The 20,752-nt window shown below is 50.7% G+C and overlaps 2 protein-coding genes across 3 annotated transcripts; one reads left to right on the top strand and one right to left on the bottom strand.

Annotated features, from left to right (window-relative positions):
- Window positions 1-9: 9 nt before the first annotated feature.
- Dusp18 (dual specificity phosphatase 18) lies at window positions 10-6,911 on the top strand. 2 transcript variants are annotated; one of them, XM_034508384.2, is made up of 2 exons: window positions 10-154; window positions 1,849-6,911. In XM_034508384.2, the coding sequence occupies exon 2, from the start codon at window positions 1,918-1,920 to the stop codon at window positions 2,482-2,484; it is 567 nt and encodes a 188-aa protein (XP_034364275.1). In that variant the 5' UTR covers window positions 10-154; window positions 1,849-1,917; the 3' UTR covers window positions 2,485-6,911. The 2 variants fall into 2 exon arrangements, with proteins under 2 accessions (XP_034364275.1, XP_076794343.1); XM_076938228.1 differs by lacking the exon at window positions 10-154 and adding an exon at window positions 532-722.
- A 5,624-nt stretch (window positions 6,912-12,535) lies between these two features.
- Slc35e4 (solute carrier family 35 member E4) lies at window positions 12,536-20,160 on the bottom strand. Its single transcript, XM_034508383.2, has 2 exons — window positions 17,879-20,160; window positions 12,536-13,491 (listed from the first exon to the last, which is right to left on the bottom strand). Exons 1-2 carry the CDS (start codon window positions 18,495-18,497, stop codon window positions 13,058-13,060), a joined length of 1,053 nt encoding a protein of 350 aa, XP_034364274.1. The 5' UTR covers window positions 18,498-20,160; the 3' UTR covers window positions 12,536-13,057.
- Window positions 20,161-20,752: the final 592 nt, after the last annotated feature.

The following is a 20,752-nucleotide window of genomic DNA, read 5'->3' as shown; positions in this document are numbered from 1 at the left end:
CCCTAAGCCCAGAACTGCCCATTGTTCCTCGAGGAGAAGCCGTTGCTACCGAGATCCGGAATCATGAAGGGCCTTCTCTTTCTTGGAGAAGGTCGTCCGCGGCTCCGCCCTGCAGTTGCTTCCTAAAAGATTTCCTGGGTGCTGAGGGAAGGAGGTAAGATCCTTTGAGTCTTGTCACCACGTAGAGAGGCCAACTCTCTAGGAAGCTTCCTAGGCTTTATGTGGTACTCCCATTCATCTACTTGTGGACTCTGTTCCACGTTTATAACCCAGAATTTAACCAACGCCCCACCCATATTTGCCAACTTTCTCCAGAAAGTGTAATCCACCAGAAATATCAGCCTTCAGAACTTGCTGTCTGATGATGAACGAAACTGGTTTTCCTCGAGTCTCAAGTTTCATGGGTACAAATTAACTAGATGCCGAAAGCCTCGTTGGTTGTAAAGTGTAAAAACAGCGGTGATGAAGTTTCTGTTTCCTCTCCTCCCCTTCCCCCAACCCCCATCCGTCCCCCATCTCTCTAGCCCAGGCTGGTCAGGAACCACTATCTTCTTGCCTCAGCTTCCAGTCTGCTCTACCATGCCCTACTGTCTGTGACCGCTTCCAGCCATCTTTGCAACTCCCCAGCCTGAAACAAATGCCTTCATTTGTCATTCCCACAAGGCTTTGCGTTTTAACTTTACTACAAGCACTTGTATTGCCTTGGTTCATCAATCTGTAAGGTAGGCGTGCTGTCCCTGTTGACCAACAGTTTAAAGATCTCATCTGGCTTTATTTCTTATTCTAAGATTGCACAGCATTTCACTCTGGACGACAGAATGTTCCGTTGAGCTAAGCAGAGAAGGTCTGTGGTTTTATGGATAGAAAGGGACTGAAGAGAGCCGAAACAAAACCTTTGGTCACTTGGAAGTCACATTCCTTGGAAGGCTGGAACAGGGAGACAACAGTGGAAAAACAACTGATTGGTCTGAGGTTACCTTGAATGACTTTTCATTATGAGAGGATTAAGATAGGTGATGTCCTTATTCTAGCTGAAACTGGCCTGCCTGGGAAATCCCAATTCTCAAAGGTTAATTTTAAGAAAACACCTTTGTTTCGGTGACAAAGAAAAAACTAAATCAAATCAAAACAAAACCTTGTAGTTTGTTTCCTTGGCTCTTTCTTGGGAGGTGGAGCCCATGAAACAAGGCCCCACCTTTCTCTGATACCTCCTGAATGCTCATGTTCCAGGTGACCATCACTGAGCCTCTTTTCTGCTTTCTCTCAGTCGACTTAGAGGTCGTTAATGTTGGAAGTCACACAGCTGAGCAGGGACCATGATGAGTTTCCCACTAGCTCTGCTGTAGATGACACCAGTTGTCTGGCCATCCTTCAGGGACCAGGCCCCCTTCTGCTGAAAGCAGCTAGACCTGCTGACTGGCTATGAGAAGATGGAAAGACTAGGCATATCAGTTTCCCTCTTGTCACCTTTAACCCTTGGGTCCAGTTCTGTTTAATATAATCGGAACATATCCATCCTAATGTTCTTTCGGCTGCTGTACTCTCTCAGCTCCTAACCACCCTCTTTCTCCTGAACCCACCCCAGTAAACCCAAGGCCTCTTCCATAGTTCATGGTCTCTCTGGCCTTGGCTGACCCCCTTCCTCCAGTGTTTCCTATGTGAAAAGACCCCCGGGGCTCAGATAACAGTTCGGGCTCAGTGATGCGAGCATTGTTGTAACCACTGAGTTCTCCACTGTACTTCTCCATTAATGGTCAAAGGACTGCCTCTGACCTTAAAGACCCAGCCATCCCTTTCCCAGAAGTCTTCTAGGTTCTTACCCTCCAAACTTCCTCCTCCTTCCTGCAGGGTTCAGTGGGCACAGCCTAGCAGAAAGATGCAAGCTTAACATATCACGAACTGTCAACCTTCACCTTGATGACTTCACCTTGGGGTGCCTTCCCCGTTCAGTTCCCGCAGCCTTCAATCAGTGGCCTCTCACAGATCACCAAGAGCCTGTTTATCAGCAATGGTGTGGCTGCCAACAACAAGCTCCTGCTGTCCAGCAATCAGATCACCACAGTCATCAACGTCTCAGTAGAGGTAGCAAACACCTTCTATGAGGATATTGAGTATGTGCAGGTGCCTGTGGTCGATGTGCCCATTGCACGCCTCTCTGATTTCTTCGACCCCATTGCCGACCATATCCATTCAGTGGAGATGAAGCAGGGCCGCACACTGCTGCATTGTGCTGCTGGAGTGAGCCGCTCAGCTGCCCTGTGCCTCGCCTACCTCATGAAGTACCATGCCATGTCCCTTCTAGATGCCCACACTTGGACCAAATCACGCAGGCCCATCATCCGGCCCAACAGTGGCTTTTGGGAGCAGCTCATCCATTATGAGTTCCAGTTGTTTGGCAAGAATACAATGCAAATGATTAACTCTCCAATGGGACTGATCCCAGACATCTACGAGAAGGAGACCCATTTGATGATTCCACTGTAAGCCAGCCCACCAGCTTCTGTACTGGGGTCAGCTATACAGCTCTGCCATTAGCAAACGGTACACCAAGGTCTAAACTTGAACATTCTACTTTTGTTGCTACACGAGCACACCGGATGGTGCTTTTCATAAGGGCAGGAAAAAAGGTATTGCTATAACATTTAACCTCATGATCCAGCCAGGTTTGGCGGCACATGCCTGTAACCTCAGCTTGCTGAAGCAGGAAGATTACAAGGTGAGTTTGAGGCCACCCTAGGCTATATGTGAGACCCTGTCACAGAAACAGCAACAAAACTCCCCGACAATTACTATCTTGTCATCTGTGTTTTTAGAGATTAAATTCATTTCTTATAATATAGTGAAGGTAACTTTTCTGTGAGTGGTAGGTTGCCGGGGATGGGGCGGAGCTGGCGAGTGGCGCTAGGTCAGAGAAACCAATACCCAAGCGCATATGGGCTTAGGTTCCTGCAGCCCTTCCTAAGATGACCAACCCAGAGTTGGATCTACCAAAATCCCACCTTGTTCATTCAGAGGCAGAGCCTTAAACATCCTGCTGCTCTCCGATATCTCACAGTAAGTGCCAGCCTACTATGTTAATAGAGGCCTTCAAGCAGGGTTCCAGAGGCTGCCCCTTCTACCTTTACCACAGTGACCCAGTTCTGGTCTTCTAGATGAGATTTACACAGTGTTTGGATCACAGTGGTGCCCAGATCAGCAATCCTACCTATACACAGGCCTTTGTTTATCCATGTTTTCAGAAGCCTCCATGTGAGAGAGAAGAAATGGCTTGATCTCTGCTAGGCCTCATCCAAGAAGCCTTTTCCAGAGCTTTTACTTTACAACTTAGGAATCCTAACACAAGGCCTCATGCAGAATTGCAGACCATGAGATCCAGGGTCCCAGGCTGGCGGACTTTTGAGCTATGAGGACAGAGGTCAGAATAAGTGAGTTGTCCTCTAGCAGGCCTGAGATTCAGGGCTGCTCAGAAGCCCTTGGTGTCAGGGTCTGAGTCTAGAAAACGTGGTTTGGTTTGGTTTAGTTTAAGCTGTGATCCCAGGTAGCCAGGCTGTGTAGTCTTGAGCGCTGTCTCCTTGCCTGTACTTTAGGAATGCTGAGCTCACAGGTATGTGCCTCCTTGCCCAGCCAAGACCAGTGCTGCAGTGTGCTTCTTATGGTATAACACTCGCCAAAAGCAGCTTGGGGGAGAAAGGATTTATTTGACTTACATGTAACACTCTGTCATGAATAAATGTGGCTTGTTCCCCATGGCTTGCTCAGTGCCACGTGCCCAGGTAGCACAACCACAGTGGACTAGGCTCTCTCACATCAAAAAGCCCATCTCAGTGGAGGGTCCCTTGTCCCAGTTTGTTACACTGACAAACACTAACAGTCTAATCTAGAGCTTTTCAGAGCGTTTACGAGGCAAACAGCCTGACTGCCCTGTTGGGTTTGCTGTGGTGCTATGCATCCCAAGAGCTGTAGGCACTATAGTCATCTCCATGTGTGAGTTGGGTTTTCTGCAGGTACAGAACTGGTAGGGTGAAAAGGATTTATTAATTTAATGTATGGTGAAATAGTAACCAAGTTATCTTATACCTGAGAGGCTGAGAGCCCAGCCGTTGCTTAACCATGGAGGCTAGGTGCTCACCAGTGGAAGCAGCCCCCCAGTGGCTGTCTCTCACTAGAGAGGCTCACAGCCCAGGAGCTGCTTGGTCCATGAGGCTGGGACATCAGCAATCCTAACCTGGCAGCAAAAACCTGAGTGTTCCTGCAGGGTCACTCATCCTTAGTTCAGAGAAGCCTGGAAACGCCGGTTTTGATGCCAGTGGAGAGGCTAAGTCACTTCAGCGGCAAGCAGCAAGGCCGAGAGTGCAGGTGAATGATCTTCAGGCCTTCAGGCCTTCAGGCCCTCCTTACCTGAGCTGCTTCCTGGTGTCTTCCCACCCATTAAAGGCACCCGGGATGATTCTCCTGGTGTGGCTTTCTACCGGTGATTCTGATTTGTGACAAGTTGACTTTAAGCAAACCACTTACCTGAGCTCTGTTTTTCACAAAGGGACTGCCCAGGAGGGTTGGCATGAGGCAGGCAGGAGAGGAGGAAGCTAACCGCTGCTCTAGACTAATGTCATCCTTCAGCGGGAGCAACCCCACCCTACCCACCTCACACAGCTGTCAGGTGTGGCTAAGCCCCTGGCCCCTCACCTCTCAGAAGAAGCAGGTCCCGTATCCAACAGGCAGTGTGACAGAGCCCCTGCCATGCAACTCTCCTTGTAGAAACACAGAATTTTTTTTAAAGAACTTTATTCAAGTCTTTTAGTCACTAAAAGAAAACATTTGGAGGTGGAGAGATGGCTCAGTGATTATGAACACTTAACTGTTCTTGCAGAGGACCTAGGTTTGATTCCTAGTACCCACATGGTGGCTCACAACTGTCTATGGCTCTAGTGCCAAGGCATCTGTTGCCCTTTTCTGGTCTCCTGGAGCACCAGGCACACATCAAGTCTACATGCATACATGTGGGGAAAACACTCATCTACAGAACATAAAATAAATCTTAAAGAAAAAAATTCTAAATTAGCACATACAGTTAACTCAGACTCACAATTCTCTGGGTCTTCCCACCCTAATGGGACTCAAACCTAAGGCCTCACACATGCTAGGCAGATGCTCTTCCACTAAGCTAATCCCCAGTCCAGTTCTTTGAGATTAGTTTTGCGTCAGGGTCTCCCTATGTAACTCTGGCTGCCCTGTAACTTGATATGTAGTCTAGGCTAGCTTCCAACTCAGATCAGCCTGCCTCTGCCTGTGCACAGATTCACATATTTATCACAAATCAGGACTCCAGCAGTTCTACTGCCCAAAAGATCCTGTCCTGGGTCCCTTTTGTGGTCAGACCCCAACCCAACCCTAGTGCAGCCTCTGATAAGCTCGTACCTGTGTGTATCCTATGGGTTTGCTGCTGCTCCGTGTGGCCTGGAGCACACCTTTCCCACAGCCGCTCGCCTTTGCTCTACGGTGATGTGCGTGGCTGTGCCACACTGGATTCAATGAAGCATACTTGAGTTGTCGGGTTTAGGGGGTTATAGATAAGATCCCTATAAACAAGTGTATACAGGTCACTGTATGTGTGAATGTCAGTTTTCATTTCTCTAGGGTGTGTACTATGGGATGAGAGATTAGTCATACAATGATGGTGTGTGTAATCATTTAACCTTTTAAAATGCTAACCTTGCCTTCTCACCAGACTTGAACACTGGTCATACCCGCCCCGCATATCTTCTCTCATCCCCTCCCATGTTTTCTGAGCACCTTTTCCCAGTAAGTCACACCTACCCCACCCTCATGCTCATTTCTGTGTTCATATCTTTAAAAACTGGGCTAGCATAAAAGTTAGGCATGCGGTTACAGCAGCCTCGCACATGGCGTCACTGTTCTCCGGTGTCCCCCTCCTGATCCATATTGTTATTTATTTTTTAAACTATATTTTTGGGAAATACACATTTATAGGATCTGTTTGCTCATCTCCACTTGCCAGTTCCTCCTAGTGCCCTCCTCCTGCCTCCCTCCAACATGTCCACCTTTCTTTGTTCTTAATATCAATAACCCTGAATCCAGTTAGAGCTGCCTGTCTGCTCCTGGTGTGGTATCATCTGCTACAGCGTGGGCACCTTACCAAAGGAGGGTGACCTACCTCCCTCCACAGCCATCATTGCCAGTAGTTCCTCCTCCAAGGGCAGGTGGGTAGGTATGTAGCACCCGTGGCATGTTGACATGACAACAGCCAGCCTCCCCCTCCCCCTCCCCCTCCCCCTCCGCTCCTACACTCTTCCCACTCGGGGACATGAAAAGGAACAGGAAGCTGGTTGAGCCTCCTGCAGAATTCCAGCACAATTAGCACTTGTGGTAAAGATTGCCAGCTAGGAGTTACACTTTTTATTTATAGATATTTTGTGTTAAAATAATAGTGAACCATGCTTAAAGCCTAAACTTATTCAAGTGTGACCTTACTCCTAAATAGTTTTGGGGAACTTCAAAATAAGACTAAACCTTTTTTTTTTTTTCAATAAAAATGTCTTACTTTCCCCTGTAAACCTGTGACCTATGGCTTTCTTTACCTTAGCTGTGATCCTATCCAATGCATAGAAACTAGCCATGATCACATTAGGCTAAGTTCCAAAGCCACCGGAAACATATGTACATATGTATATATGCATGTATGTACGTATGTGTGTGTGTGTGTGAGAGAGAGAGAGACAGACAGAGAGAGACACACACAGAGAGGGGGGTGTGCAACTGACTTAACTGTGACTCTGAAATGCCCGGCCACGTGTTTTGGAGAGGGTTTACTTTCTTCCCCTGGTCCTCTTTTTGTAAGTCCTTGTGCATAAAATGTTTGGTTTTTAAAAATAAACTCTTAAGTCTGCTTCAAACTGGCTCATCCTCAAACTCTTTTCTACTTGGAGGCCAAGAATCCAGCTCTACTCGAGTGGAGATCCCAAAAACAGGTAAGGGAACTCCCTAGGCTGCGGAGGGGAGACAGAGACTGTTTCTATAACCACAGCCTCTGACAGTGGAGCCAAGGAGATTATATTCAGGGAGCCTGTACATGTTCATACAGGAGCTGGCCATTCCTGAACACATGTGCCAGCTGGACTTCACAGCTGGAGAAAAGAATGGACACATTTTGGTCACAGAGCTCCTTTAAGGGTAAAGCTGAAAGCAGGAACGTCTCAGCACACACAGCTTACATCAGAAGGAACTAGCTAAAAAGAAATGAGAGTACTTTGGGGGTGTATTAATACAGGATTCTACCTTTAAAGGGGCCAGAGGTAAGGTTTTCAGGGGCTCATGGGCTGAGCAGCGTAGGTGTTTTGGCTCAGCTGCCGAGCATTTCTCTGGAAACAGGATGAGCAGAAGCCTCTCTGAGGGGTCAGATGTCAAAACATACCTTGGTGGTAGGAATGAGACCTGCAGATGTCTCCCCTCAGACTTTATTTTGATGTTTTTAAGACAAAGTCTCAATTTGTGGACCAGGCTAAGCTAGAATTTACTTACTGTATAGCCTAGATTGGTCTCAGACTCAAACACAATAATCCTGCCCAAGCCTCCCAAGGGCTGTGAATATAGGTGTATGACACAGTGTTTCTGGAAAAGGGCATTAGTTCACTGTGTAAAATAAAGTGTTCTGCTAACTGAGCAGAAGTTGGATTTATACAAAATGGCTGACAAATGCAGAAAGGTATATTTGAAGACAAGACCTTGAAATAGGTAACTATGACCATAAAAAGCTTCCTGCTCATTTCAAAGTGTATGTGTTGGCTGGGGGGAGAAAGGGGCTGAGGGTGTGTGTGTGTGTGTCTGTGTGTGTGTGTGTGTGTGTGTGTGTGTGTAGGGGTGGGGACGTGAGACATGATCTCTATATAGCCCAGGACTTGCAATCCTTTCTCACCCTCCAGAGCGCTAGAATTACTGCCTATGCTGCCTGCCAGGGGGAGGGACACATCAGGTTCTTCAGGTTACATTTTGGTAAGGATTAAAGGATTACCAAGCAACCTCAGCATCACGCCAGTTACAGTTGCCTATTTGGGAATATGGGCCATCCTTTCTTCCTGCCTTGATTTCTATTAAGATACTAACCTAGTTTCAGTTAGTCAGAACTTGAGCAGTTTTTCTTGTAATCTGGAATATTAAGGCCTAGTGCCAAGGCTAACTCAAAATACTGAACTTCCAGAATTTGTTTTTTCTCGAGATAGGGTTTCTCTATGTAGCCCTGGCTGTCCTAGAACTCACTCTGTAGACCAGGCTGGCCTCAAACTCAGAGATCCACCTGCCTCCTGAGTGCTGGAACCAAAGATGTGTGTCACCATGGAAACTTCCAGACTTTTAAAACAGTCTATTACTCTGCTCTGCCCTAGCTCTCTCACCACTGTCATCTAGCCCTGGGCCTTCTGGCTCAGCTCCCTCAGTATGTCCTCCGCCTGAACTTAACCTGAAAGTCTAATTACTCAACATTGTGGACTGACCATGGACTCAGCAGCTGGAGAGGCTCACCCTGTTTCCTGGGGGTGAGTGGGTACTGGGACACAGAGCAGAAAGAGTCCTTTGTCTTCTTTTGTTGTTACTGTCCATTTGGTTTGGGTTTTGTTCTCATGTAGCCTAGGGTAGCCTAGGCTTTGTTGCTGAAGGTGACTGAATTTCTGAACCTCCTGCCTCTACCTCCTGAGTGCTTGAATTATCAGCAGGTTGAATCTAGTGTTTTGTGTGTTCTACCAATGGAGCCATATCCTCAATCCCAAGAACTAGAATTAGAGAGACGGAGCTTGCGTAACATGTACAAGACCCTTGAGTTCAAACCCTGGCACTGAAAAAAGGAGTCCTTGTTTGCCCTGGCCTTCTAGACTAACAAGCCAAGGGTGCCAGAGCAGGGTAGGAGGGGAACCCTAGTAGCTAAGGCTGAGACAAGGCTTTGCCTGAAGTCCACAATGGCAGGATGCCCAGCAGGGCTCCAGCTTCCTGGCTTCTCCGGAGATCTGGCAGGGAGCCTGGGGGTCAGGACTGCACCCTTGTTCTGTTGGCAAGAGCATGCCTGGGGCTGTCAGAGTGCAGGTGGCCCCAGAGGAAGGGTGGAGAGAAGACCAAGTTACCCAGGGGAGGAACTCCGAAGCATCACTGAATAAGTAACACTGAGGACAGTCAGTACTGAGCACATCCCAAGCTGCTCCCCAGAGCTACAGCGAGTCAGATTTCACTGCTGACCCATTTACAGCAGGGAAGCCTGGGAACCAGAGTCCCTTGCTCCAGGTCACAGCATGCCAGAGCCAGTACTCAAACCTACTTCTTGTCCCCAGAGCTCCTGTTTTTAACCAGTATAGTAGCACACCCCTACACCCATCCCCATTTTTACTTTCCAGGATTTCTGAGAGTGATCTTTGTGAAGTGCAGTCTTAGTTGTCCACCAAATACTGCCTAGCATTACCCAGGTCGGGCCTCTGGGTTTGCCTGTAGTGCATTATATCTTGAGTGGGTTAACTGAGGTGGGAGATCTGCCCACTGTGAGCAGCACCATTCCCTAGGCTGGGGGCCTGGACTGTTTTAAAAAGGAGAAACTGACCTGAATACACACATTAATCACTCTTAGATTTTTGACTGTGGGTTTGATGTAACCATTTGCTTCAGGCTCCTGCACTTGACTTCCCCGACAAGATGGACTGAAACTTCAAATACAAGTAAGCTCTTTCTTCCTTAAAAGTTGGTTTTGTTGTGGGGGTTGGGGGGAAGTAGGAACAGAAATAGTAATTAATGCAACTGTCAATTACAGTCTGAAAATATCAAATGGTTAATTCCAGAAATAAATTCCTGTGCTTTAAATCATGTGCCATTCTGAGTAGCAGTATGATACCACACATGTCTTGCTTCTGCTTACCCAGGTCCTTAAGTATTTCTTTGTCCAATGTATCTTCACAGGAGAGGCTAGCCCATCAGTCCACACAGTAGGTGTCTTAGTTACAGTTGTCAGATGTGGTGTCACCATGGTTGTGTGTAGGTTACTCTTATTTTACTTTGCAATACCCGCCAAACACAAGAAAAGTGAACTTTTCATTTTGGATATGCCGAGCACAAGCTGTGAAGGGCTTACTCTAAGTGACAAGGTGAAAGCTCTGGCCTTAATAAGAAAGGCATTGAACACTGATGGCTAAGACCGAGACTTGTAAGAACAAATCTGTGCGTTATGAGAAAGAACGGCTAGCTTGCTGTTGTCCCTCAGACCCGCCAAAGTTAAGGCCAAGGTGTGATAAGGGTTGGATTAAGATTGAAATCACTCGTAATGCACATATTCAAAGAACATAGGCCGCAGAGGGCTGTTTCCTCCATTGCTAGAGGTCTTGCGATGTCTCTGGCTGTTACAGCTGCTCCCAGCCACACCCTGAACCAGAGCTGAAGACAGTGGTCTGGGAGCCTCGTCTGGTGAGGAAGAAAAGGTGATTGGCTCTCAGGTGGAATGTCACTGGGCCCATGTGGAACGGTCACATTCAGCTGGGGCTTCACACTTGGTGTGGCAGCGGGCAGCGGTGAGGGGCAAGAAGAACTTTCCCCAGAAAGCAACATTAGTTATCCCAGATATAAAGATCAAAGATGAAGCCTCAGAGAGGTGAAGCCACTTGCCCAAGGTAGCAGATCCCTGGAGGGACAGAAACCTTGTAATGGGATTCTACCAACTAGCTATCCCTATAAGGTGATCCTCACTCCCAGTGACACCGTGGGGCCAGGAAAGACTTGCCTAGGGTCCTGCTGTGAGTAGAAAGGTGTGGTACTGAGACCCATGCTTTCTGCTGTGGGTCTCCATGCTCCTGCTGGAAACTGGAGAGCCTTGGCAGCACCAATTCAGTGACTGGTGACAGGCCAACACCTGTCAAGCCCAGATCAATTTAACCCCTGTCCTGTCCCCAAACCACCAAGCTTTGATGTGTGTGTGTGTGTGTGTTTGTGTGCGCGCGCGCGCACGCGCACGCAATAAGGAAAACAAGAGTCACCAAGAAGGCTCTCCCCCGAGCCAAAGCTTCTCTCCCACCCAGCCCAAGAGTGGAATCCAGAGATGGGCAGACTGCATAAGGGTGGGACAGACCCAGCCAGTGGCATCTGTGAGTCATAGAGAGGTGGGTGGCAGTGACTCAGTAAGGTCATCTATAAGGCCTGCCTGGTAGAGGCTGAGGCTAGGAAATCCTATGCCTGCCTGTGCTGCTTGGCATTTGTCACCTGCCTCTCTCCCACTCTGCCTCAGGCTACCCCCCATGTGCCCTGGCATAGGGGTTCCCTTATGAATTATGGCTAAGTGAAGAGGTAGTTCCTCTCTGGCTCCCAGCCTCAGCCTGCTCTAATGCTACCCTCAAAAGGAACCCATTTTCAGGTAGGTCTGCAACTGTGTTGGTGGGGGAAGGGTGGGTTGACTAGCCACCTGAGATAATGACAGTTATTTGGTACTGGCCACCCCTTCCTTCCTTGCGGTTGGGTTCCTCATTCAACACTCTCCCCAGCCCCCTAAGGATCATCCTTGAGCATGATTAACTAGTGGTCAGAAAGGAGAGGGAGGAGCTAGAGGTAGCTCCGTTGGTAGGATGCTGCTTGCCAGGAATGCCTGAAGTCCCAGTACTACAACATACCAGCTGATTGTTGTGGCAAACATGCCTGTAATCCCAGCCTCTGAGTCTGAGGCCAGCCTGGTGTACAGAGTGAGTTCCAGGACAGCCTAAGTTACAGAGTTCAAAGTCATCCTCAGCTACATAGTAGCTTTGAAGCCAGCCTAGGCTACATGGAGCCCTATCTAAAAAAAATGAAAAAGGCTGATTACATTGGGGGAACAGTTAGGCTGACAGAATAGGGTTAGGTGCCAGGCCTCTGTGCCTAGGCTAGGTTATCTGTTTTAATAAGTATATGGACTTAGCTGTCCACATTTAAGGCTGCGGTGGGGGTGGGTGGGGTGGACAAAGTCCTGCTAGCCAGTTGGGGAGCTCTGGGCTAGCTTTAAAGTAGGGATCTTGCTCTAGGTTCCCTAGGGTCCTGGGCTAGCCTTGGGTACTTCCTTTGTGCCTGCTCCTCTGTCAGGCTGCCCTTGTGACTGGCCCCATGCACCTACAACTGTGAACTCAGCCCCTCATGAAGCAGCTCGGGCCTCCTTGAAAGGACAGTAGCACGTCAAGGTCTTTCTCTTCCAGGTAAGGATGTAGCCAGAAGGGAGGAAGGTGTGTAGGAAAGGAACAGAGTGGGACAAAACAAAGGAAGGTTCTGGTGGGTGCGCTGGCACTGTGCTCATGGGACTGGGGCCTAAGAGAAGTGAGAGCAGTCTGGCAAGGATATAGAGTAAGGGGGACTTCATGCCGTACAACAGGAAGCCCTCCCTGACTTTGTTCTCAGAGCAGAGTGGAACTCCAGGACAAGAGAACAGTACCTGAGATAGGTGGTCCAGACCAGGGCCAGGCAGGGCAGGGAGGAGACCAATACCACCAACCACTCCCTTGATGGTCCCTTGGCTGGAACCGCAAGGAATGACACGGGTGTCTCAAGAAAAAAAATACTTTATTGGGGATGGAAGACCCAAATTGGGGGGGGGGGGGCCCCAGAATGAGGCCACAGTAGCCACCTGAAGTTGGCACAGACTACCCCGTCTTTAGGGGAGCCCAGCCATGAAGGAGCCTGCTCTGGTGATACAGCCTTCCCCCTCCCCCCAGGGAGGATTGTGCAAATGCCAGGCATTGTCTTCATCATAACACTTTGAGGTTTCCTAAGCCTGCCCAGCAATCTTCATCATAGTAGTTGACACTAATTCATCTGACAAGCACACATGCCAGACCTAGACCCACCATCCAGTGGTAGGCTTTGCTGTGAGAGGTGAGGCAGGCAGGGACAGGAGGTGAGTCTCTCTGAAAGTCCCTGGTGTAGCCTCTCAGGCAGCCCTTCCAGAAGGTCCCTTCTGTCCCCGGCCTGGCAGACATAGCACCTTTCCACTTTCCTCATGGCCATTGTCCAAGGTTAGATTCAGGCCGGGACTGTCCAGGGATAGCTCATGAGCTTCCCCCAGGTCTCAAAGACCTTTGCCAGGCTGGTCCCTGTTCCACAACCCCCGGCGGATAGCCCAGGAGGCCACCAACTCACAGTTGTGATAAAGAAACATTCCTGAAAGGGTCAGGGCAATGCCCAGGTAGCTGAGTGTGCTGAGGTGGCTGCCAAACAGGAGCCGGGACAGGACGAGGTTGCCCACAACCGTGAGGTTGCCCAGTACGTGGACGGTGAGGGCAGATGTGAGTGCCAGCAAGGAGAAGCTTGCCAGGTTGTAGACCACAGACAAGAAGCAGCTGAGCAGGACACAGGCCCAGAGGCGAGAGTCTGTGGGAGGCAGCGGAGGGGCGGAACCAGCCTCCAGCACCAGTGCCGCGCCCACCAGCAGGCAGAAACTGGGCAAAGAAGTGGCGTACAGCAGAGTCACTGCGTCCAGCCTCTCTTCCTGCAGCAGAGCACCTGCAACCATGATAGTGACCGTCATCAGCTGGTATAGACACAACACCCACTGAGACAGCCCCCGTACAGCCCCGTCCTCATGACCCAGCCTCCCAGAAGCTGGTCCTGCGTCTGAACAGGGTTAGTGCCTCCTGCTCTGGAGTATGACTTGCAAGTGGTGGAGAAGTCAGGTCACCAGGCTTGTGACCTGTGCCCATTCCTCCCTTGAGGGAGGAATTGAGTTGATTAAAATGTGAAATTTTACAAAGGTAGCATATACAAAAGCCACAAATATGGTGAATGCTTAGGAAATGTTAAGAACAAGGTCTTTGCAGCTCCAGTCAGGAGGCAGGAGCAGAGCAGCAGAGGGGCCAGTTCCACCACTGCCAGCTATAACAACGAAAGGCAAAGGGGCTGGGGAGGAGGGGGTGGAAGAAGGAAAACACTTAAGAAAATAGTTTTGAGTCACAATGGTGAGAGCAGTCATCACACCATTCACTTACAACCACAGGGGTGACAAAGGACCAACAAGATGGTCATTGTTGGCTCTTGGCAGTCACTCACTGTTTATGATGGAGAACGGGGCACTGTGCTTGTTTGCTTTTGTTTCTGAAACAAACTCTCATAGCCAAGGGTGACCTTGAGCTCACCATGTAGCCGAGGCTAGCCTTGAAACTCTTCATCCTCTTGTTCTCCCACCGTGGTGTTACCCATCCCCAAGAGCTGGGATTGCAGGTGTGTACCACAGTGTCTGGCTTGATAATCTGCATATCATCCTTTTTTTTTTTTTAACTACCAACAACAGTAGGACTTGTCAAGAAGACCCAGAAGTACAAGAAAACCTTTTAGGTTTTCAAGGAAAGGGGGATCCTGCTACCTGCACAAGCATGGTTGTGTACCCACTGTGCCTACGTCCATACCAGCTTCTATAGAGCTGACTGATTCACAAAAAAAAAAAAAAAGCATTGCCGCCATCGAAGGCCAATGCACCCTGGATGAAATGTCCAGAGCCTTCTCTAAGTGAGTGGAGGAGAGTTAACACTTGATCTTGGTCCCCCCACCCCCCGGGCCCCCAGATTGCTGTTCCCTGACACGCTTTCCAAGGAGCCCACAGTGCTTACTCACTGCCCATGCTTACAACAGGAAATGATATTTAGTCCCCTCAGTTCATCTGGCTGTTTGGGGTTGGTTCCCTAGGCAACGGTCTCTCCAGCCGCTGCATTTCTAACAGATAGTCAGAATGCCTCCTGCTCATTCACTCCAAGTGTAGCACCTGAGGAGCTGTCTGTGGCTTGAGCTTCCGGTTTCAGGTAGACTTCGCTTTCAGGGGTAGCCCCTGCACCTGTCCTGCATCCTGCCCAACCTCCCCCTCCCTGCAGCTCACAACAGAGCAGTGATTACTGTGGCAGATGTGACTAACTCCCCAAATGTTAGCCTGTTGTCCTGACTCCTTGGTGACCCCACCCTTGCCAAAACCCTCTCTACCATCCTCTGCTTTTCCAGAGACATTTTGTTGCTTCCTTCTGGTGCTGGGGCCGGTACTAAGAAAGCTCTTTATCACTGAGCTACACAGTCCCAGCTCCTCCAAAGTGAGGGAGGGGGGAGGCTGAGACAGGCTCTGTAACATTAAAAAATATTACACGTATGTCTGATGTGTGTATATGTATACTGCATGCATGGAATTTGCATGATGTATGTATGTATATGTGGACTATGTGAAGGTCACAGGGCAACTTGCAGGAGCTGGTTCCCTCCTTCCACTGTGGGTTCTGAAGATCATACTTAGGTCATCTATGCAGCAAATGCTTTCACAGACTGAGCAATCTCACTAGCACTGAGACAAGGGCTTTCCAGGTAGCTCATGCTGACCCAGAACACTCTAGATCCCAGGCTAGCCCACACTAGACATCTGGCCCTCCTGTCTCAGTTTATAAAGTGCTGGGATTACAAGCATGTGCCACCATGCCAGGCTGAAAAGGTGTTCTATTTTTCTGCTTATAGACAGAATCTGACTTTGTAGCTCCAGCTGGCTTTGAACTCACCATTCTCCCAGGGTGCTAGGGTTGAAGGCATGCACCTCCATGCCTGCCTCAAAGGTACTTTCATGTCAGCATCTGAACACACTCAACCTCTGTCACACACACAGAGCAGTGGCCTCTTGGCCTGTCCCTACTTTGTCCCTTCCCTAGCTGTGTAACAGTCACCTCTCTGCCTCAGTCTCCTCGTGGATGGGGGAGGGAGAGCATGCACACTCAGTACACACTCAGCACTGAGGAGGACACTATCCTCTGAATCTGATGACTGACAGGACCCTGCCACAGCCTGTGTCATAGCCAAGGATGTCCTTTGCTGCTCAGTCACCAACCTTGTGGCTGTTGAGCTCCCTCGGCAGCCTTATCAAGCCCCCACCCCCCACACACACCTGTGCCCACTTGTGCTCCATACAACTTCTGTCTTGCTAAGTACAGCGCTCCACTCTCTGGGGGGCTCAAAGGAAGTTCTCAAACACAGGTGGGTACAGATGACAACAGGCTCAGCAGGCTGGCATCTCATTTCCTTGCCTTTCTGGGTCTGAAGGTGGCATTGCTCCATTCCATACATCCCCCTGCACCAGAGACCGGCCCAAGCAGAAGAGGGTGTCTGTGGCTGTCTGAGCTGTCTTTCTGGACTCCTCCCCCTGCTCTCACACCATCTGCTTTCAGGGAGGGAGTGAGCCAGCACCGGTACACTCCAGCCTGTCAAGAGCCCTTAGCCAAACAGACTTCCTCTTTATAAAGATCCAGTCCAAATCCTGGATCCAGCCACTCTCCTCATGTCTGCTAGGCTCCCATTTCTGAGGGGAACCTCCAGCTCTTCTAAATGCTCTTTACCAATCACGACCATCATTTAGAGACATCATTTGAATTTCTTCCCTGCCCCAGGCCGGGTGCCAAGGACACGGAGATGAGCCAGTACAGTAGCAAATGGGTATCAATATGAACCGACTGGCCCACAGTTGGTGAAGTAAAGGGCACCCAAGGCATTCAGTTTGAGAAGCTGAGTCTTGAGAGAGGAAGAGAGCCAGCAGAAGACAAGAGGTGGCTGCCAGTCACATGCTACTATGAAAATGCCTGAGCACCCTAATGCTTGGCTGGCCACAGCCCCTCCTACAGACAGGAGCTGCCCAGAGCCCGGTATGAGGAGTACTTGGCTTTGGCAGGTGCAATGTGGGGCTGGAAGCCGGGCCTTCTCTGCCTGGTGTCCCTACCCAGAAAAACCCTACAGAGTCAGGTTTCCCTGAGCCACCTCAAGGCCCAACTCAGGCTCAGCTCATGTAACCTGAGGGCTAAAATAGAACTGTGTTTTCACCCCGCTCATGGCCTGGGAAGATAGTGACAAGACCTTTGGGTCCCAGACAGAAGATGCCAGGCAGGGCTAAGGCCTCACTTTGCCGTTCCTCACTGCAGGCTAGACCAACCAACGCTCAGCAGCCCTGGGGACCCCTTACTTTCTAACTCCTACCTCTTCCTTGGGTTAAGGTGGAGGGAGAGTAGAACTATGACTCAAGTGCCCTTCAACTGCTCAGACAGGAAGTCAGCCTCCACCCCTGGCATGCTGGAGCTGGGTGGGGAAGGATACCTAACTTCTGCCCTGAGTCCTGCCACCGCTGCCCACTCACGACAGAGCCAGCACCCAGTCTCACAAACCAGACTTGGAGTCCTTGGGAGCCTTGTGACCCTGGGCCAATCATAAACCTCTTTGGCAGCACTCGGGAGGCTGAGTCAGGAGGATTACAAGTTTGAGGCCAGCCTGAGCTTCACAGCAGGACAGCCTTCCCTCCCCTGCCCCTCCCCCAGGAAAACACTCTCTTATTCGTTCTATCACCTGTGGTGTGAAGAGAAAGATGGAAATTGCCATGACAACCGATGACCAGCACCCAGAACCAGGCTCGTCACACTGTAGCTCCTGGTAAACCCTTCTCAGGCTCTGATAAACCCATGTTCCCAACCAGCTCAAGGCCTTTCTGCTTTCCCTTTTCTTCCCTGGTTTATACTCCCTGGCCTTCTGGGTTCATAATCCTAGGACACACAGCTTAGACAGCATAGAGTCTGAATGCCACGCTCAAATCTTGCCTCTGCTGCTCACTGGCACAAGGCCCAGGCTCTGCACGTCTGTCAAGTGAGGATAATAAAGTGCTTGCTTCAATGAGAGGCAGTAGGATGGAGTGGAACAAAAGGATTCTCGAGTTATAGAAACATTTCACCCAACAACTGTTATTAACTATGCCTCTAAGGCTTAAGTTTGAGACCTGAACTCACTGATTACTCTCTGAGCCTTGTCTGTAAAAAGAAGATCACTACCACCCCGTCCGTCCCCTTCACAGGAACATAACGGCCCCACCTCCTCAGATGGAGACCCAAGCACTCACTCTGTTGAACAGACTTGAAGCCTCGGAGACAGGTGGCCACCAGCAAGAAGCCACAACCAGCTGGAGGTGCCCGGAGCTCTCCAGCCAGACTGCATGCAGCCCCTAGGCAGAGCGGGCCCATAGCAGCAAACTGCAGGGGATGGTGTCTTCGGCCGAGCAGCAAGGCAGACAAGGCCAGTGTGAACAGTGGTGTGGTGGTGGTGGCCAGTTGTGCTAGGTCCAAGGGTACAGTGCTCAGGCCCACGTTGCCGCATGCCATGGAGGTACCGAAAGTGAGGCTGAGCAACAGTACTCTGCGGTGGATGCTGTGGGGCATGGGTCGCTGGGCCCCCCAGTGACATGCCAGGGCAGCCGCCAGCATGTGCAGTGCCGACAGTAGCAGGGGCCGTCCGAAACCATGCACTGTGAAGATCCACTTGTTGAGGCTTGACATGCTGGCTCCTGCCAACAGCCACACTAGTGCTGCTACAACCACTCTCGCCGGAGCAGGCTGCCCAAGGACTTGAGGGCTGTCCGGAGGCCACTTGGGGCGGCCATGCTCCTGGGCACTTCCAGTCACAGCTACTGCTTCGGCTGAGGTCATCCTGCCTTCATGGTGCTCCAGTGGGCAGCGGCACATCCGCACCAGTGGGGCTGGGGCAGGAGGCAGGCTTTCCAGGGACTCGCTGAGCCAGGTCCTGATTCCTCAGTCAGGAGATGGCACCGTTTTAGGTGCTAGACCCTGAGCCAGCCGATAATTCTGATTCCGTCAGGGAAGAAGGTCGTGGCTGCTGAGATGCCGGAGTGGCTGGTGCCCACCCGGGCCGCGTAAGTCTCGGGCACCTCCCGCACCAGGGGAAGTCTTCTCTCTCCTCCGCACCCCGAGCTCACACGATGCTTTTACACGGAATCCGTTTAGTCTTTTTCCATCTTTGGTCCCCAGACTGTCAGACACTGACTGACCCCGACCTTCTGCGTGTTTGGTGCTCAGGCCGTGACCAGGCCAGACAGAGCCGATAGTGTTCCGAGCTTGGGAACGGAGGTCGCAGCCGCCGCCCCCCTCCCCCAGCCCCCCTTCGCCTCTTACTGTGCGGGGAATAGACGCCGATAGGCCGGCGGACGCGGAACCGCGAGCTCGGACTGGCTGCAGCTGCTCAGGCTGCTCTGGCTGCTCTGGCTGCGGCTCGACTCCCGCGGCGGATCTGGCAGCTTCGGGCGCGGGGCTCCAGTCCCTCCCAAGCGCGCCCGCGCGGCTTCGCGCTCCCGGCCCCGCCCTCCCCGCCGCTACCGAAGCTGCGCTCCACCCGGAAAGTTGGGCTCAGCCGGGGCCCCACCCACAAGGACCGGCCCGGGAGCCCGGGGAACGTCTAGCCCCTCCCACAGCCTTTGCGCCTCCGGGCTTGGCTTGCGCAGCTGCGGTGGAGAGTCCCTTAGTGGAGAGTGTGGGCTGTACCAGCCACCAACGGGAATCCGGATGGGCTCCAGCGTCTTAAAGACCAGTATCCAGTACTGGAAACCCTGGGGCACCCTGCAGAGCCGTCCCAAAGCTGTCTGTCGTCATCGAGAAGCAGGGCGTTGAAATGAGACATAACACATCACCTGATCCCAGACCACAACACGTCTCCTTGAGATCTGGGAATTCAACGGAGCTAGACCACGTGGTCCCTTAAGGCTGCCTCATCTTGTTTCCCCTCCATTCGCCTCTAGATCTTTTCTCCCCCTCTCAGGCCAGGGCGGCGCCCCCTCTGGGGCAGCAGAAGGGGAAATGAATCACCAAAGCTAACCACAGCTTCGGGAGGCAGGGTACCGCGGGCCGGCATCCATCTCGAGCTAGCCGGCTTTGTGTACTGCTCCCTGGGCACTCCGAGGTGACTCACAACTGGATTCCATGGGGCCCACCCGGCAGAATCCTGGATAGTTCGCGGGTTTCCCATCCGAAAAATAGATGTTCTCTGACTTCAGGTTAGGGTAAGCAGATGAACCCCAGGGGCTGGTTCCAAGCCCAACTTGCTCCGCGTGAGCAAGAATCAAGGTCCATCCTAGACTAGCCTCTTTCCGGTAATTGGATTTCTGTGGAAGCTCCCGCCCACCTGGACTGGCCTCAAGGCTCTGTTGTCAAACTAGTCCTGAATGACAACTTGCCTAAAACAAGATAGAAAAACGAGACTGTGTAGCTCGGCCCGCAGCGCCCTCTGGTGGTCGTGACCCCGCACGGCTGCAAGCGTTCCAAATCCCTTCACAATGAAATTCAGGTGAAAATAAGCCAGTGCCACCGGATACCTAAATCAGATCTCTGTCCCAGATGAACCAGAAATCTACATTGTCACTCTTGCCTCCGATGAGTCTGATGCCTTCGGGAGCCCGCAGATCGCTTCTGAGTAACCCAAGTTGAAGGGCAGAGAGTGTAGACAGGAGACTTCCAGGGAGAGGACCAAAATCTGGGGCATTTAGATAGTTTTTCCAAGAAGAGTTATGGGAGGGAAACTGAATCAGCCTCCGTTCCCCCCCGCCCCCACGCACACACTTTTTTTTTTTTTTTTTTAAAGAAGAGGAATCTGGGCTTTTAGTGAGCTATATTCCTCTGGGATTTTTAATCCATTATCCACTAACCTTCTTTCAATTAAAAAGTATTTCTTCCAATTTAAATTTTTTTTGTTTATTATTAGTGGTGTGTATGTCTGTATGGGAGTGCTGTGATTGCAAGCACGAGCCACTGCCCACTTCTGTGCCCATTTAACAAAAGATTTATGTGCATCGGTGTTTAGCTTGTATGTATGTATGTATGCATGTATGTATGTATGTATGCATGCATGTATGTCTGTGTGAGGGTGTTAGATCCCCTGAAACTGGAGTTACAGACATTTGTGAGCTGCCATTTGTGTGCTGGGAATTTAC

This window comes from Arvicanthis niloticus, chromosome 7 (assembly GCF_011762505.2).
Source record: "Arvicanthis niloticus isolate mArvNil1 chromosome 7, mArvNil1.pat.X, whole genome shotgun sequence".
NCBI lineage: Eukaryota > Metazoa > Chordata > Mammalia > Rodentia > Muridae > Arvicanthis > Arvicanthis niloticus.
This window is presented reverse-complemented; position numbering and strand designations above follow the sequence as displayed.